Source organism: Procambarus clarkii, chromosome 63 (genome assembly GCF_040958095.1).
Source record: "Procambarus clarkii isolate CNS0578487 chromosome 63, FALCON_Pclarkii_2.0, whole genome shotgun sequence".
In the NCBI taxonomy this organism is placed as follows: Eukaryota; Metazoa; Arthropoda; class Malacostraca; order Decapoda; family Cambaridae; genus Procambarus; species Procambarus clarkii.
Genome location: NC_091212.1, coordinates 8,030,867 through 8,048,574, shown reverse-complemented (window position 1 = coordinate 8,048,574; position 17,708 = coordinate 8,030,867). Strand labels below are relative to the sequence as shown.

Below are 17,708 nucleotides of genomic sequence, written 5' to 3'. Positions count from 1 at the left end.
TGATTTAACCTCTGACCATCTCCATTCACATGGAGTTTGGCCAACACATAAGGAGCAGCTGGTACTTGCTTGCACTGATAAAGGATACAGTACCTATTAACCTGGCTGTAATTCATGTTAAGACTGTGAGCAGCAGCATGGGAGCACTCATCCTCACAACCACCTCAAGGTAATACAGTATCAAGAAACATAAAACCTAGAAGCAAAGCAAATAATAAAAGCATCACTCACTACAAGGGCGCCGACAACTCTCAAGCATTTCCAGAGATGCCATAAATCACGTTAACTATATTGCGATATTAAAAATCAACCCCTTTCCTCTCTTGACATAATTTTTTCACCTTGGTTACCTTCAAGTACAAGATTTAATTAATGATGGACTTAATACTACATGAAACTGTGAACGCCAGCATAATATGACTCACCAACCACCCCCTTGCCATGCTTGGGACGGATCTCAGTAGCCCTGATGCGGGCCTCCGAGGCAGAGTCTGCCACATCCTGTGCTACTTTAACGGCAACTGCACGAGGTACAACATTACTCTGATCTAGTAAAGTTTAAGGAAGGTAAATAACAAAAGAATAAATAACATAAATAACAAATGTAAACGTACATAATGTTTAGCGTACCACCAGGAAAATCTACTAAAATAAGACAAACTATCAGTGAAAAAATATCCTGCTGTTGCTACACTAATATTTAAATTGTGCAGGTTGAGGACAGGTCGAGAGAACTCGTCCTCACAACTTTAGAGGAGAGAAGAAACAGATGAGATATGAAAACTACATACAAAATTTTGAGGAGAATAGATACAGTGGATAAAGGAAGCCTATTTAAATTGAAAAGAGGTAGACCAAGTTGAAGCTGGACACACAATTGAGTCCAAGAGATGTAAGGGTTGGTGCCAAGTGGAGTACAGTGAAGGAAGAGATTGTTGAAGTCAATTCCATTGATAATTTTAAAAGAAATATGATGACAACATTAATGTTGAAACAGGTAATTAGAATGCCAGGTATAAACAGCTAGGAGGCATGGGCATAAGGAGCTAGTTCTCACTCCCCCGCAGTCATTGATAGGTAAGCAGAGGTAGCCCAAACTCGTGCTGTATACAGGGACCCTAAACATTTATACGATGCACCCTAAACATGTACTGTATACAGTATTTCCCTAGTTTGCTCTACTGGGCATTACACACATGGGCCTTCACTCTGGGTCGAATTTAATGCTGGTACTGTTGAATACGGTGTGCCATGTAGTGGGTTACATACTGCTGGCGGTTCCTGCTGTGTGGGATGTGCAACTGAGTCCCCACTCACACTTTGTAGGTCCCGCCTAGGGTTTTCTTTCCTAGTTTCCTCTCCAGATTGTAGTTTGGTGTGGGCTTCAACTCAAGATTAGGCTTGTCTGCTTCGTGCAGCATCACAGGGTTCCTGTCGATCATTTCCATTTCTGGTTGTCCCCCATTGATTGAATCTCATGAATTTCCTTGGACTTTGCTCTGGGGGAGTATACCTGGAACCCAACTTGGTTTTCTTGTTAATGGACTTTCACAAGTGTTGCAGGCATTGGGCCTCCACAAGGAATTGAATTTGCCCACTTTGTGTAACTTCTCGTAATGCCAGTCAGCTGTACCCGTTTACCGGGTCTTGTGATCAGGTTTATTCCTTGGATTTTCTCCAAGGTGGTGTACATGGCCTCCATCCAGGCTTTTACATAGTTGACACTTTTGAGTGTTACAGACACTGGACTTACTTGGGAGTGTGCTTGCCTGCTTTCTCTGCTGACTGGATATTATGTCAGTTACCTTAATAGCATTTTGCTATAGAATGATTGCATACGTGTCATTGCCTAATTTCTCTCCTTAGTGTAGCAGGTATAAAACGTCATACAGCCTTCCAGACTACCAACCAATATTGCCAATGACATCCTTCGTCAAACTTTGCTCCAAGGGCAGATTTCCTGTGTCACCTGTAGGCTCTTGCCTGCTTGCTCTCTTGTCTGTTGCTGGCCTTTGGCTTTCTCTCCTGATCAAGTGTCCTGCTTCTTGCAGTGTCTCAGGGTGCCACCCAGTTTTGTCCATTGACAGCTTTCCTTGTTTGCCAGGTATTATCCCAGAATTTTCCTTCTTTGTGCTCGACTCTGAGGAAGGTTGTATTTGGGTGGCTTCCTTCATCCCTCGCATAAATGTTGCACGAGTTGAGTACTACTTTCGTGGCTTGCTGGGGGCGCCACCCACGGTTTGCCCGTTGACAGTCTTCACTGCTGATCACATCTAATACAAGTCCCTTCTTCTGGCCTGTTCTGGGGCAGCTTTCCTGGCTATGCTTCAGCTGTTGCTCGTTTTAGGTAGTTCCTGGGGTGGTGGCCGGTATCTTGTGTGTGACCAAGCCCTGTGTTGCAACTCAACTAAACATGCATGTGTTACATCATCAAATTCTTTAAAACTATCCCAGTTTTAAACTAAAAAACTAAAACAATAACAAAAGTTAAATAGCTTCAAATAAAATATATGCATACATAAAAACAAGATTAAATAAGCAGCTACAAAAATTACAACATTTTCAGAAAGCAAAGATCTACAAAGAGACAAAATATTATATATATATATATGCATTTAAAATACAAAAGAAAATGCAAAATAAGCATCTACTACCACTAAGCCAAACTGCTGCAGCATGTTCAGAAAACTACAACCAAAATATTGAATGAACTCAAAATCAAAAAGATTTTCACAAAAGACTATAAGTGTAGTAACAAAATATTTTCAACTTACTCTTCGTTGTATTAAGGGAAGGATACATAGCCGCTAGGGAATGAAGATGGGTAAACACTCCTCGTCCCAAGTAGTCTGCCACCACAGAGAACGAATCTGCTGATCGTTCCAACTGCTCATGGAACTGGTCGTGTTGGCTGCGGTGTGTCTCCTGTGGTGTGATGTGATTACTGAATTCTCTCCATTAAATTAAATATGAAAGACACCTATAAATCTAAGCAAAAACCCAGCATTGAATGTAATGAAATGTCTCTTACTGGAGGAGCTCAAGTTGTTCCCTGAAGCAATCTTGCCAAGACTGCTCCATACTAAAGGGTCACATCTGTCACAAAAGTTCTGTTTGGCCTACTCACGACTAGAGCCAGAACCTGCCCCCTTCCCCCTTCCTACCTAACACAGGTGCAGGGAGCGGTCGACAGTCTGCCACCTTCTTGGAAAAAGCCTTCAGAAAGTCAGCGAAGCATTACAGACAACTGGAGGGTTCACAGAAAAAACAACCTCAAAACTATCAAAGAACTCTGCAAACAATTCACATAGAGCAAAGGATTCATCTAAACCAGCTTGAAACTTGTTAGTAATGATTACTGCCACCAGTTGGCCTGTCCCCAGCCCTCAGTCAACCCCTTACCTTAGTTCTGAAACTGATGAACAACCCACCATGAACCTGTAGGGAGGGCGATCAGGGAGCCAACAGCTCCAGAAAGGGACATTTCATTACATTAAATGCAGTGTTGCTGGAGGGAGGCTAACCAATGGTTTCCTGAAGCTAACTAACCACAGAGAACAAAAACTGGACTTACCAGGAAGGAGGAGAGGCAGCAGACATTAGGAGAAAGAAGAGAAACCAGACCAGGAAACAGCCAGGCCTTGCCCGTTGCACCTGATCGGTGCTAGGCACACACTGCTATGCATGCTGGCTTAGGTTCGTGCCGGCCTTATTGTAGGTCACCCCTTTGCCCCGGCGGTGGGGATGTGGGAATTACTCAGCCCTGCTCCTAGTTGCCTTTGAGAATTTTTCGGTGCGAGTTTCCTCTCCTTGCCTTGTTGGGTGGTCAGAGTGTTTGGCTTTGGGCGTGGTCTCTGCAGCCTCGTTCCTTGCCCCCTTTTCTAGTCCCATTTTGGGTCTCTTCGATGCTTCTCTGGACCTCCTTCTGGGGTTCTAGGGTTGGTTCGTTTTTTTTGTGGGGTGACTAGCTTTCTGTTTGGCTGTTTTGCATTTTACGCATCTCTCGGATCATGGTGGCCCTTCTTCGTTGTCGGTTTTTGGAGGTTGGCCACCTCATTCAGCTGGCTGGTGTGGGGTCCCAGCCAGCCAATCTGTTGCCCTTTAGCCAGGGATCTGGGTTTTTTCCAGGTCGACAGGTTTGAGTTCCTGGTGTTATGGTGGAAGCCCTGGTTGGGTTTTGTTCTGGGGTTGGACCTGGTTAGGCCTCACTTGAGTTCCAGTCAGTATCACTTCCCTGCCTCCTGTGGTCTTGCTCCAACCGAGGCTTCGCCCTTCTAGTATTGAGGGGGAGATGGGTGGCTTGGCTGTTGCTTTTGCAGGAGCCTTTTCCTTACTCTTCTCGTTTTCCCATTGGGCAGGAGATTGGCTTGGTGGGTCGGGTTCCTGGGAGCTGTCCCTTACCCGCTCGCGATTACTGGGTACGAATTCTGGAGTGCTTGCACTGTCGGTTGTATCACCTGTTCTCTTTGCATTTTCAGGGTTTGTTCCCCAGCTCTTCTTCTGCCCTCATTCGACTTTCACAGTCACCTTGGCCGTCAGTTGGGGTTGGGGCCTGTGCTTCCTGTCCGGCCGTGGTTGTTGTCGCCCTTGTCGGGTTCCGGTGTGGGAGTTTGCAAGTGTGTGGCAGGTGCAGCAGTGAGTTTGGATTTCTCTGGACTCGGTGTTCTGGCTCCATTCGGACTTTGGTTCATGTCTCTTAGGGGCAGGTCACTTTGGGCTCGTCTGCTAAGTTCTTGAAGTTTGCTTCTCCATTTTTCATTGCGTGTAGGATGTTTTCTACGACCTGGCCAATGGTCTTTCCCAGTTTCTTCTTCCTGCTGCGGTTTGGATTGTCTTAGCCGATCCCTGGCTTTGCAGGATGTTGGGCACTCAGGCCTCGACTCTTCATGACTGTGTGGTTTTGGTGTTGCCATTCACAGCCCCGTTCCCTAACTGCGAGGCTTTGCGGTGGGCTCTTCGGTTAGACTGGTTGTAATTAGGGTTCCTACCTCTTCTAGCAGTTGCTCCAGGGGGCTGGTGCAGCTGGGGTCTTACAGGAAGAGAGGGTTTTTCTGGCTCCTTGATGACTGACTTGACTTGGTTTTGGCACTGCATGCTCGGTGTCCAACCTCGGCATTTTCACGTGGCTCTGACTCCTTCAGAAGGTCAGGTGAGTGATGTTCCTCGAGGGTTCCGCCTTCTCTTCTGCTCTTTATGTCTGGTGTGTTGATGTGCGTGGATCACCCTGTTTGTGGTGATCAAGTGGCTTGTTCAAGGTGTACCACCTGCAGTTCTTCTGGGGACAGTATGGACTCTTGGCAGTCTTTTCGTCCTTTTCTATCACTTCATCGTTGTTCTTCAGTTCTGGCAGGTTGTTTTGTCCTTTCTTGGACAAAGAGCCTGCCTGGTCTCTGGCCAGGTTCCTTCTTTTCTCTCTTCTGCTCGTTTTCCGGTGGCCCTTTCGGTCCTGGATTTTTGAGCAGCTCTTTTGCTTTTATGGACTCTGGTTATCGGGTGGGCATGTTTCATGCTCTCCTCTATCGACGAGGTTTTTGTTCCTTGGCCCTGGTGGGAATTTTGTTCGGTTACAGCCGTGTCCTTCTTTTCTGGTGAAGAATGTGTCGGCTGGCTCCCAGAGAGGTTCCCTGGTTGTCGATGCTTGATTAGTTTGACAGGAGGTTCATAGGTAAATTATTCCGGTGGCAGCTTTACGCTGCTACCTTCATGCTGCCAGTTCTACTTCGATGGCCTCTTTGTGGGTTGTTCTGGTTTCCCTGAAATCCTGTTCCAGGGCTTGTGTGTGTGCGTGTGTACGTCAGGCGTCCGCAGTGTCGTTCAGTCTAGCCAACCTGTGGTCTGCCCTTGTGCTCAGGCTGTCCATGTGTATAATGCTCTGATGGCTGCTCTCGCTCATGTCTTGGGCTGATATTCGGGCACAAGGGTTTTGGTGGGCAAACGGGGTCTTAACAGCCTGATATCATGTTACCGTTCTTGGCTTCTCGGTGACCTTGTGTTGTTTTGGGGCGTATGTTGTGGCCGCCTATCTCTTCTTTGGGTTGATACCTGCAGTGCTGCCTCCTCCCTGGTGAGTGCTTTTTTCTTTTCTTCTCTGTGGGTAGTTAGCTTGAGGGAGCCGACGGGGCTTCCCCCCAGAAAACTAGCATTAAATGTAATGAAATGACAATTTCTAGGCAAGCCTCGGAGGTTTCCTGACACCCACCCTCAACCGGGGCATTAGTGCGATTCATCAGCTTCGAACTGAGGGAGGTATGAGCCAGCTGACCCGGTACGCCTCCCTCTTTCCCCCCCCAAACGAGGAGGGATAGTGGGGCAGTACTAGCCAGCAAAATTTTTGTATAAATTTAGTGGTTGTTTTTATTGTTGGGAGAGTTCTTTTGGCAGTTGTGGGGGTGCAGTCTAGTTTTTTAAACCATGCAGTACAGTAGTTTGTTTTGGTTCGCCTAGCTATCTGGGTGCTTTCCTGGTGGTGGCAAGTTTGACTACACTCTAAATGAAAAGTTTTCATAGGCTATCACTCCCTGCGCCTCTATGAGGGGACATGGTTCTGGCTCGTGGTCCCCGGTAGGCCAATAAGAACTCTGCAACTGATGACACCTGATAGTATGGCACCGATCCATATATGACAGCTTCAGGAAGCATCCGGGGCTCACCCAGAAATTGGCATTTCATTACATTCAACAAGGCTGGTTTTTTTTTTTGCACTCTATAAAGTGAACAGTACCAAATTCTACTATCTAATTGTCCCTTACATCTATGTATGTACGATGGTCCACATAGTTTTAAAAGGTACTGTTTAAAGAGGAGGAGGAGGATGGGTTATGTTACACACACCAACACATGTACAGTACCAAACAATTAGGCTAGTCTACCACTGCTTCACAATGTAGTCACATTACCAAAGGAAAAGTAAGACTCACTTGTGCTTTGATAACATCCAGCATCTTCTTGTTCTCGGGTAAACATACAGGGCAATCAGAGTCACTTTCACTATAGCTCTCGAAGCAACTGTGTAAACAATGTACTGTATATTGTAAATAAATGATCATATTGGTAAAATATAGACAAAATAAAGGTTTGTGTGAACTGTAGATAAAAACCCCTCTATCTGAGCAACCCATGCAGTCACAATCATATGACTGTGACTGCATGGGTTGCTCAGATAGATGCTATTCTTGACTGCATTCAAGAATAGCCCCATTCCTCCAAGGACTTAGCAGACTGCAGCCAGCAGATGCTCATCAACAAATGTATCTTTTTTTATTATTTATAATTTTTTTTACCTTATCTTTTAATCAAAATGTAATTACCCTTCAGCTTACAATAGTACACTTTCTATTACCATCCACCTCATAAAGTAACCTCAAGTGCTATATCTGTAGTTGTGCATCTCTAGCTTTTTGTTAGTAAATTCACTACTTATACTGTACCCGGATGAGGCTCTTCTACTTCCCAAGAATGGCGTAGGGCCAGCTTTGATTTACTAATTATTGTTAAGACACTAGGATAAAAACAAACATCTCTGAGAACACATCGAGGTTGTACGATGGGACTCATCATGCATCCACAGACTTCCCAAGCACGCACACTGGCGAGTCCCATTGTGAGGCCTCAATATTTTCTCATAGATACATAATTTTCTTGTGATTTAATTATGTATAAATATCCTTTTAAGATTACAGAACGTTTGCCAGTGTTATAAGCTAAGTACAATACATTTACTGTATTTAGAATTGGTAATCCCAAGTTCACCTAGGTGACACCTCTTCAAACATGTACTTGGCATTCCCAAAATGTCTGTGACTGTAGCCATCATGTATCTTATAGGAAATAACTCCCACTGTCAAGGACCAAATACTTGTAGTTAGGCTTATTGAGACCCTCCCCGCCCCCCACCCAGGGCCGACTACTGACGACCTTTCCCCCCCATGATGCAACCCACAACATTTGCCTCGGTCACAGGTACTTATTTACTCCTAGGTGAAAGGAAACATACGCGACCATTTACGTTCCATCCAGGGAGTGAATACGAGGTCCTTGACTGTGAATCGAGGACGTAGACTACTGTATGACAGGACCCACATATCCTCAAAAACCTATTTTGATCATTACTTCAAACTTCAATTAGAAAAAGTTAGTAAGCCACTTACTGCTGGTGGAAGGAGTGTCTACAGAGGAAGTGTACAGATGGCAGCTCCAAGTCATTGTTGCAGATGTTGCACTTGGTAGCAGTAAACTGGGTAGCACTGAAATGCATCAAAACATATTATCCTACAACAGTTTTACTAAATGGCTAAGCAATATTAGCACTAAGGTTTGTTTAGCTTGACTAAATGGCTTTTAAAAAGTGACAATTTTCACAAAAATCCATACATACAATACTGTAAATATAATGAATAAATTTAGATCATTACTGTACTATAAAACTAAAATGTGTCATTTAATAATCTGTTTTATTTGTTATATAAGTGAGAAACATATATAAGTGAGAAACATACTCTCACAGCATTCTAGGACTTCTGATCATTCTCAGGTTCACCTCTACAAACATTGCATTACACTTCAAATTAAATTCATAATTTGATTAGCATTGACTTAATTCAAGACTGATATTGATCTCAGTACAGTATACTTTTTAAATGTATTTATATATTTAAACAAAGAAAAATTTGCTATTGCATTAAACGCTTCACAAGAGCAGTCTGCACCTAGTCCGCAGTTCACGGATGGTGTCCCTCATGCGAGAAGTTTCCTGCGAGTACTGTTGAGTGCGAGCGGCCTCAGCGGCCAGAGTGGCAGAGTGCGTAGAGACCACTCTCAGCAGGTACTCTCTCACTTGGCCCAGGCTGATGTGTGGAGAGGTGGCCAGCTGGTCAACAACTTCTAACGGGGGTAGTAACCCCTTCTGTTCTGTAATGGTAACACTTGATAAATAAACAAATAAGCGACCCACACACATGTAGGAAAGAAATTATGAGAAGCACTAAGCCAGCATGCCAATATAGCACTTGGAAGGGCTACGATATGAGATATAAAGGTAATATAGATATAGCTGGGATATGAGATAGAAGGAAAGGAACGGTGCCCAAACACTTGGACCATCGGGGCTCGTGCACTGACCCTGCACGAATTGAGTTGTTGCTCTACCAACTAGTCCAAGTGGTTGCCACAGATACGAAATTAAATTATAGTCATGTTTCACAGGTTCACAAAACATCATTTAAAGATTAACAGCAGAGAACAAGTCACATACGTGAGATGAAATGACAGTGACAACGTTTCAGTCTGTCCTTGACTTATCACTTAATGAGGTCATCACTCTGCATATCATGTGTGGGATGAGTTATAAACATTAAATGATTTAAACAAATAGCCCCAAACTAGTTAATTACATACAAGGAATCAATGTATTTATGAAAAAATAGAAGAAATAAATTATTTCAACAAAAATTAACTCCACATTTGAGACAGGAAATTATACGTCACTGATTAATACCCACACCTACACCACAATGCTCAGATCAGTACTCCACATCTATATTTCATCAGGATCGTCTCTAAATAACCTACGTATCCATTCCTTCCAAACTCCCATACCCACTAAAGATGCTCTTATTCACTTTATTAATCACTATTTCTGCTTTCCATATATTTTTATTTTTTATTTCTGATTTCTATATGGGTATGTTGGCATTGGCAAAGATGTGCACAGACACAGTACAGACAAATTTAAAACCACATACTGTACACTCACCTTGACACTAGGCTGCAACACACACACATCTATGCTGTGAAGATACAACAAATTCTCACCCATGTTATCAAGATGCAACACACTCACCTATGTTGCTAAGACACGTCATGAGGTGTTGCTGATCTGGAGGGACCAGAGATGAAGAGGACGTTATGAGTTTTAAGGCTGAACACCAGAGCCGAGGATGCTGATGTGACTTCCGAGAACAAACGGCTAGCATGCTGTCCATGTCGCCGAGCTCAGCATACCAGGCCAGCAACTCCTCGTACCTTCACAACACACGTCAAAATTTGGCACTTTACTGAAGTACAACATAATGATTCATCAACACATCTTTTGAAACTTAGGAACCCTTCACTCAAAATTTTGTCTAGGTCACCATCTTTCTTAAGGTCACCACAAGCAGAAGGATGACAACTCCATGTATACTGTACACACATCTTGGGCCATGCAAAATGTATACATTATAGTTCGGTGACAATGCAATACCCGTAACAAAGTTGTAATCTTTCACGCCCTGATGCTTCCTTTAAAGCATCGACGGGAGCCGGTCAGCCGAGCGGACAGCACACTGGACTTGTGATCCTGTGGTCCCGGGTTTGATCTCGGGCGCCGGCGAGAAACAATGGGCAGAGTTTCTTTCACCCTATGCCCCTATTACCTAGCAGTAAAATAGGTACCTGGGTGTTAGTCAGCTGTCACAGGCTGCTTCCTGGGAGTGGAGGCCTGGTCGAGGACCGGGCCGCGGGGACACTAAAAGCCCCAAAATCATCTCAAGATAACCTCAAGAAAGCAGGGGTGGGGAACGTCTGGCCCACAGGCCTTATATCATATACTTTGGCCCTGACAAGGCCACCACAAATGAGTTCTATGAATGTTACATAAGCAATAATGAATTTCCCACTTTGAGGAGACTTGCATTGAAATATGCATCTGTGTTTTGAACAACTTACTGCAACGAGCAGTTTTTCAAAACTTACCATCGTAAAGAGTTGACCTCCAACCATCGTAAAGAGTTTGTGTCGGTCAGCTCCAGGCTGACCGACACAAACTTGGAAAAGTAGTTGCGAATAGCAAGACCATCAACACCAGTTAACATCACACACCTCACAAAAGAGAAGCAGTTCCACCCATCACATTAGGGGTGAATTAATTAAATGTTTGACCAAATATAGTAAGCTAATTTTTAAGTTGGTAATTTTGTATGGCCTGCAAATGATGTTACAAATACCCAAATGGCTCTTAGCAGAAAAAAAGGTTCCTCACCCTTGCTCTAAAGAAAGAGTGATTAGCTAGTCATTGAACTGTTATAATAATAATTTATCGGGAACAGCAAGCCCGTGTGTATATATAGTATACTTTAGACTTACATCACAGTCTGACCTTTCCCCAGGATGCAACCCCACAACAGTTTCCTAACTCTCAGCTACTGATTTTACTACTCGGTGAACAGATGCGTCAAGTGAAAGGAAACTAGCACAACCATCTCTGTACCACCTGGGAACTGAACTGGGTCTTCTTGGTTGTGAGCCGAGGACATAGATCATTGCACTACAGCACCTGCAACTCGTGTAGTACATTATATACTCTGCAAAAGTTATTTAGCATTTGATGGTTTTTATTTATATTAAAGATATGTTTACTTAAAAAGAATTAGGAATACTTTGCAGTAATTTAAATAAACCTGAATTTATGTCAACTTATTACACCATGTTTGAGGGGCAGAGCAGGGAGTTAGGCCAATGGGGAGACCTTTGGCAAGTCTCCGGCTTCCTATCTCTATCGAGGCCAATGTTTCACACGTTATATTATAAAAAAGTGAAAAATAAATCAGTGACACTTAAATATATTAATATAAATATATTCACAGCAGCTCGCGCTGCTTACCAGGTCCGGACGGTCCCCACAAGATGCCCTCTGCACCAACACTCATCCATCTCTGACATCACTGCAAAATTTCTTTTCTCTTCCACAGCCAAAGCTACATTATTAAAATAAAAAATTATTTTACCATAAACAGAGAACACATTTGAGCAATATTTAAAAAAAAGAATTATTATTCAATTTATTTACTTTTGTCCACCAGGGGTTTGTAATGTAAATCAAGTGCACAGTGTAGGGGTTAATGTACACCTCTCAGCCAACTTTCCTTCTGGTAAACACCATTAGGTCTAGGGCTATGCTGGTGTCTGTGGTACCCGGTGCATCTTAACCAGATAGCATCTACTCCACCTTGCTCATCTTTCCGCCTTGCCATCTTAGGCTCCTTACACGAGGGAACAGCCAAATACCAGAGATTGACATATAAAGCTTTTTAGCTTTTCTTTAGCTCCTTTTTAAGCTTATCATTCAGATGCTCCCAAACTCTTCCTTCACATTTCCCTTCTCCTGTGTGCAGATTCATTGCTTGTCAAAGTGTATGTGAGCTGCCTCAAGTCAGAGACCTAGAGGATGAGTGAGGAGGTACTGTGTAACACTGACAACGTTGGAACAGGCAGACAAGCCATAGTTGACAAGTGTCCTCACTTGCCACTCATCACCAATCATGAGCTTGAGTTTAAAAGTGCTTAAATGATTCATGGAAAGACCTTCTGATGTCCATTTCTGGGGGCAAGTGTTTTATAGTGACTCACTCAGCTCATCATGACCCCTGCAAGAGAGTTCTTCAATTATAAAGACAATTGATAAAAAGTTTATAATTCATCGTCCACTTACATTCCAGCTTGCTCCCACAGAAGGAGCTTTCCATCATGAAACTTGAGCTTGTCACAGAGCAGGAGTGCGTGGTCACGACAGTACTCATTGTCTGTGCTGCGTAATAGCTCCATCACCTTCTCGCCCAAAGCTACTTGTTCTTGACCTAACAAAAAACAACGTTAAATATCAGAGTACATAATACAGGTATACTTCAGAAAACAAAGGCATTTCTAATTATTTGGAATTGAATCAAAGAATTGTAATACTAAATGGGTAGGGCATTTACCCAAGGTATCCACGGGGTGCGGGTTTGATCCCACAGTATCGTCTCAGTCTTGTGACTTGATTGTGCAATGTTAAATCATTACTGTATTTTAGTTGCTAAAATATTCATGAAATACTAAGTTTAATCAACTGTTGTATCCAAATCAAATATGGGCATCATTTTGTCAATTCCTCCAATATTTCATTAAAATACCAAGCACATGGAAAAGACTCAATATGATCCAGCCTGCTGGAATTATCTGAAGTATAACAAATGACGTTAGCAACCAATCACAACATCAAACCACCTTCAGGAGCAAGACTGTACTGGTGAAGATACTCAGCAAGCAGGGTGGTGTACAACTTGACCGAGAGCTTGCCCGGTATGGTCGCCATCTTCTCCAAGAACGTGATAGCTTGTTCGCTGTGGCCCACCAGCATGTATTCAAAGTCTTCAGGATCAGCGTATACTGGCTCTTCTGGGGTCAGGTACCCATCTAAAGATCCCTAAAACACCAGAAGAGTACAAATAATATTTATAAAATAAATAGTAAAGGGGAATATGCATGTCAAGCCTTTGTGTACTGTGATGTTATAGTCTGTCCTTACAACTGCACAGAGTGCTACTACTTACCCACAGACTTGGGCAGTGCCAGAGCAACCAGGCAGTCCTCACGCAGAGCATAAGGACACCTGAAAGATACAGCTCTCTTTTTTTGCCAGTCAAGCATATGGGTTTGACAGAACGCATACCAAGCTCCCAAGGAAGAGAAAGGATTGTTAGCCAGCCAGAATAAACCTGAAATCTCACAACATAGTCAATAAGTTGAGACTGACCCGAACTTAAAAAAGGCCAAGTCCTTCAATGAAACGTCTGAACTCCGCAATAGATACCGAAACAGGTCCAGGAGAGCCACAAACAATGAAATGCAGAAACAGAAACCTCTGGAAATAAGACAACTGAGGTTCTGTATAGGACATAAGTTTGAATCCAAGAGGGAGTCGCTGAGCAATCACCTTCAAAAATGGAAGCAGGTTAAGAGAAATTCTCCCTCTGAAAGAAAAAACCTCCCAAAGAAGCAAACAAGGTCCAAGAAGGGTTGAAGGGAACCTTAAGACCCTCCTTGGAATCCCTCCCCCCCTCCACACATCAGCTCCAGAAGCCTGCCATGAAGGGTCTTGGGCAGAGCCATATTCCTTATCTAATGTCTGAGAAAGAAAGACATCGTCCAAAGAAAAAGGCTGTCAAGGCAAAAACTCAAGAGACCCCAGCAGCAGAGCCAGATGCCTGAACAACCTCTGTTGTCCAAGTGGATACCTTGAGTATACCTGGAGTAGGTTCTGCGAGTTCTATTGCTCATGCCCGGCCTAGGGCCAAGCTTGACTTGTGATAACTAGGTCCAGAAGCTGTTGCTTGGAGTGGCTCATAGGCCCCCATAGCCACTTCAACCTAGCTAGTCCAGCACTTCTTGCAGGTATTTGTCTAATTGTTTCTTGAAGGAGTCCACCTTTGTTCTGGAAATATTTTTTATGTTTGCTGGGAGAGTACTGAATAGCCATGAACCTCTGATATTCATGCTTTGCTTTCTGAGTGTGCCTATGACACCTCTACTCCTCACTAGTTCTATTCTGCATTTCCTTCTAAATCATTCACTCCAGTATGTTGTTATTTTACTGTGCAAATTTGGGACCTGGCCTTTTAGTACCTTTCATGTATAATGTACATATTATTTAATACCTCTCTCGTCTCCTTTCCAGAAATGACATTTCAAGAACTTTTGAGATTTCTTCTAAAAAATTTAGGTGCTTTATCATATCTATATTGCTCTATGTGAGAAACCTCTCCTCCTCTGAGAGAGGAAGTGAGTGAGTACTGAACAGTACTCAAGGTGGGACAGCACCAGTGGTTTAAATAATATGAGCACTGTGAAGGCATCCCTAGAGTTAAACGTTCTCATAATCCATCCCATCACATTCCTGGAAGATGCTATATTTGCTTCATTATGTTCACTAAATGTCAGGTTCTTAGACATCAAAATTTCCAAGTGCTTTACATGTTGTTTTCCTTCTATGAGTATATCTGATAAGGTCTTGTACCCTGAGCTTTATCAAGTTCTTCATTTCTACCATACCAAAGTACCTAGAAGTAATCACTGTTAACCACCATGTTATTTTCAGTTACCTAATTGAATACTTTATTAATACCAGCCTGTAGTTTTTCAGTCTTCTACAGAAGTAATTTTAATGCTGATTTTCGTATCATCAGTAAAGGATGATACAAAGTTGTGACTTGCATTTTTGTCTATACAGTGTATCTGATATGAGAATGAGAAAACCAGCTTTGAATGTAACGCCACTTTCTGAATAAGCCCCAGAAGCTCCCTGGAGTCTCCGGGGCTGTTATACTGACTGATGTACGTTACATTAATCTGGGGCATCGGTCAACTGGAGTTTAGCCTACCGGGGACCATGAGCCAGAACCTGGCCCCTCAGAGAGGCAAAGGGAGCAATGGCCTATGGAAACCCCCTTGTACTTGGGGGCATTCCATGTTTGCCATTGCCCGGGGTGTCTTTTGATAAGATATCACATGACAGACTAGCAAGAAAATTACAGGCACATGAAATAAATGGCAGAATGCTAGAAGGGATAAAACAATGGTTAAAAAAAAAAGGGCCGTGCTTAACAGGAAGGAATGTGACTGGAGAAATGTGATGAGTGGGGTACCTCAGGGGTTCCTTTTGGGGCCAACCCTTTTTGTCATATACATCAAATATAGATGAAAATATTACAAACCAAATTATCAAATTTGCAGATGACACTAAGATTAATGAGAAAATCCATAGAAGCTGCAATGAGGGCTCGAACCTATGCAGTGGGTGTTCCCACACACACACACACACACACACACACCCTAGTCAACTAGGCCACGACATGGTCACCTAGTTGACTAGGGTGTGTGCATGGGAACAACCACCACATAGGTTTGAACCCTCATCACGGCTCGTACGGATTTTCTCATTGACACATCACGTTAGTGTGATCACTCTCTGTGTATCAAGATTACGGTAAATTGGGAAGTGAAAATGATATCGAGGCCTTACGATGAGTTCTACATGAACTCCAGAAATGGTCAGAAAACTGGCAAATGCTTTGTAATATCAAAAAAAGAAACCTTGCATGTGGGGCATAACAACCCACATTAAAACTACCACATTAGCAACATTACCTTGCAGCAGATTAATGAAGAAGACGAATTCGGAGTCAAAGTACATCATTCAATGAAAGTTGCACAACAAGTGGGAGCGGCAGTAAGGAAACCTAACCAAACCCTAGGAATACTCAAATGTACCTTTGACTTTAAGGAAAAGAAGGTAGTTATTTATTTGTATAAATCTCTGGTGCAGCCCCACTTGGATTATTGTATCCAAGCATAGAGACCATCTTCAGAAGGACATAGCATCTTTGGAGAAAGTTCAACACCGGGCAACAAAAATCTTTCCTGAACTACCTTGGCTCTCATACCAGGAACGGTTGAGGGCCACAGGGCTAACAACACTGCAAACCAGACACGACAGAGCTGATCTTGTCGGAACTTTTAAAATATTGTACTGAATAATTTCAAGGATGTTGATACAGACTTCTTCTTCTTCTTCTTCAAAAGGTCAGATGTAACAAAAAAAAACAAGAATCAATGATTTCAAGCTCAACAAGCCACAATGTAGGACTGAGAGCAGGAGATGCTTTTTCACCCACAGGGTTATTAACCCATGGAACTGCCTACCCGCTGAAGCTGTAAATGCCAAAATTCTGCTGAACTTTAAAATCTAGCTTGAAGAATTCATCAGGACAAATGGGAGGTGGGGAGACCTTTGTCAACCCACCGGTTTCCTGTCCTCAATGAGGCCACTTGAGTGTTAGTGGCCATCAAGTAAATTCAGATCAATAAAACTGGAGATCCAACCCCTGATCACTCTTTCAAAAACTTGTATTATGTGTGATGTTAGTGTGATATCACACAATGATTTACATAATGTTTTGCTCCCTCCCTTGCGTAGGGAAGCTATATCTACTGATTTAAGTGCTTCTGGCATCTCATCTGTATTAAAACTTTTGCTCCACACTCCACTGGATGCTCAAGCCACTGGAAATTGACATTTCTTTTTCAAAAGCTGTAGAGTTCATGTTGATATCAAAAACTGTATATTGTCATGGGGGAAGATGTTTGGATATTATTCATAAAGAAGATGTCTGAATCTTCCACTTTCACATTGTTTATTGGGAAACAAAACATAGCCTCATGCTGACCGTTTAGGATTTCAGTAACTTCCTTGTTGTCTTTTGCATATGACCTTCGCTACTTGGACTGGACAGCTGAGTGACGGCTTTGTTTCTTGCAGGTCGGCATTCAATCCTCGACCATCCAAGTGGTTGGGCACCATTTCTTTCCTCCGTCTTATCCTAAATCCTAATCCTCGTATTTCTTCCAAGTGATATATAGTTGTAATGGCTTAGAGCTTCACCTGGTAATTACCTTACCATTGTAAGTATAGGTCCAATGCTGTTGGGAGGCTTTTGATTTGGAATTCAATATGTAAAGAAATACAGTAGTTTGGATAATTTTTTATCCCTTATACTGTATAGTTTTCTGTTCCAATTTCATTTCTTCAATCTGATATGATTGTTTCACCCTCTGCTTTATTTCTTCACTTTCCCTGTTTGAATTATTTTTCTATGTTGGGGTTCTTTTCTCTGTTTAAGCATTTCCATTATTTTTCCTTCTTCTGTAGTGTCATCTCCACTCACTTTTTAAGCTGGTCCTCTTTCTGATCTTCCGCAAAAGGTCTTTGCAGAAGCAAAGCATTCATTTCAAGCACACTTTGTAAGCTTCGGCTGTCAATAGTTCTATTCCTTTTATGGAGTTTGTTACTTAGGAGGGTTCCTCATTGAATGTTTGCAAGTTCTATGTTTATTTTTTCCCAGTCAATCCCATACTAT

The 17,708-nt window shown here is 42.7% G+C and overlaps 1 protein-coding gene across 4 annotated transcripts in view; it reads right to left on the bottom strand.

The window, feature by feature from the left end:
- LOC123765774 (vacuolar protein sorting 11) overlaps positions 1-17,708 on the bottom strand; it is a 67,083-nt gene that overhangs the window by 26,570 nt on the left and 22,805 nt on the right. For 2 of the 4 annotated variants that reach the window (XM_045754505.2, XM_069308686.1), the window contains exons 13-20: positions 13,021-13,219; positions 12,467-12,611; positions 9,839-10,020; positions 8,706-8,907; positions 8,148-8,243; positions 6,918-7,005; positions 2,775-2,925; positions 426-548 (exon numbers count right to left, since the gene is read on the bottom strand). In XM_045754505.2, coding sequence (XP_045610461.2) covers positions 426-548; positions 2,775-2,925; positions 6,918-7,005; positions 8,148-8,243; positions 8,706-8,907; positions 9,839-10,020; positions 12,467-12,611; positions 13,021-13,219 — 1,186 coding nt within the window. The remainder of the gene's footprint in view (positions 1-425; positions 549-2,774; positions 2,926-6,917; positions 7,006-8,147; positions 8,244-8,705; positions 8,908-9,838; positions 10,021-12,466; positions 12,612-13,020; positions 13,220-17,708) is intronic. The other 2 variants (XM_045754506.2, XM_069308687.1) reach the window with 1 other exon arrangement.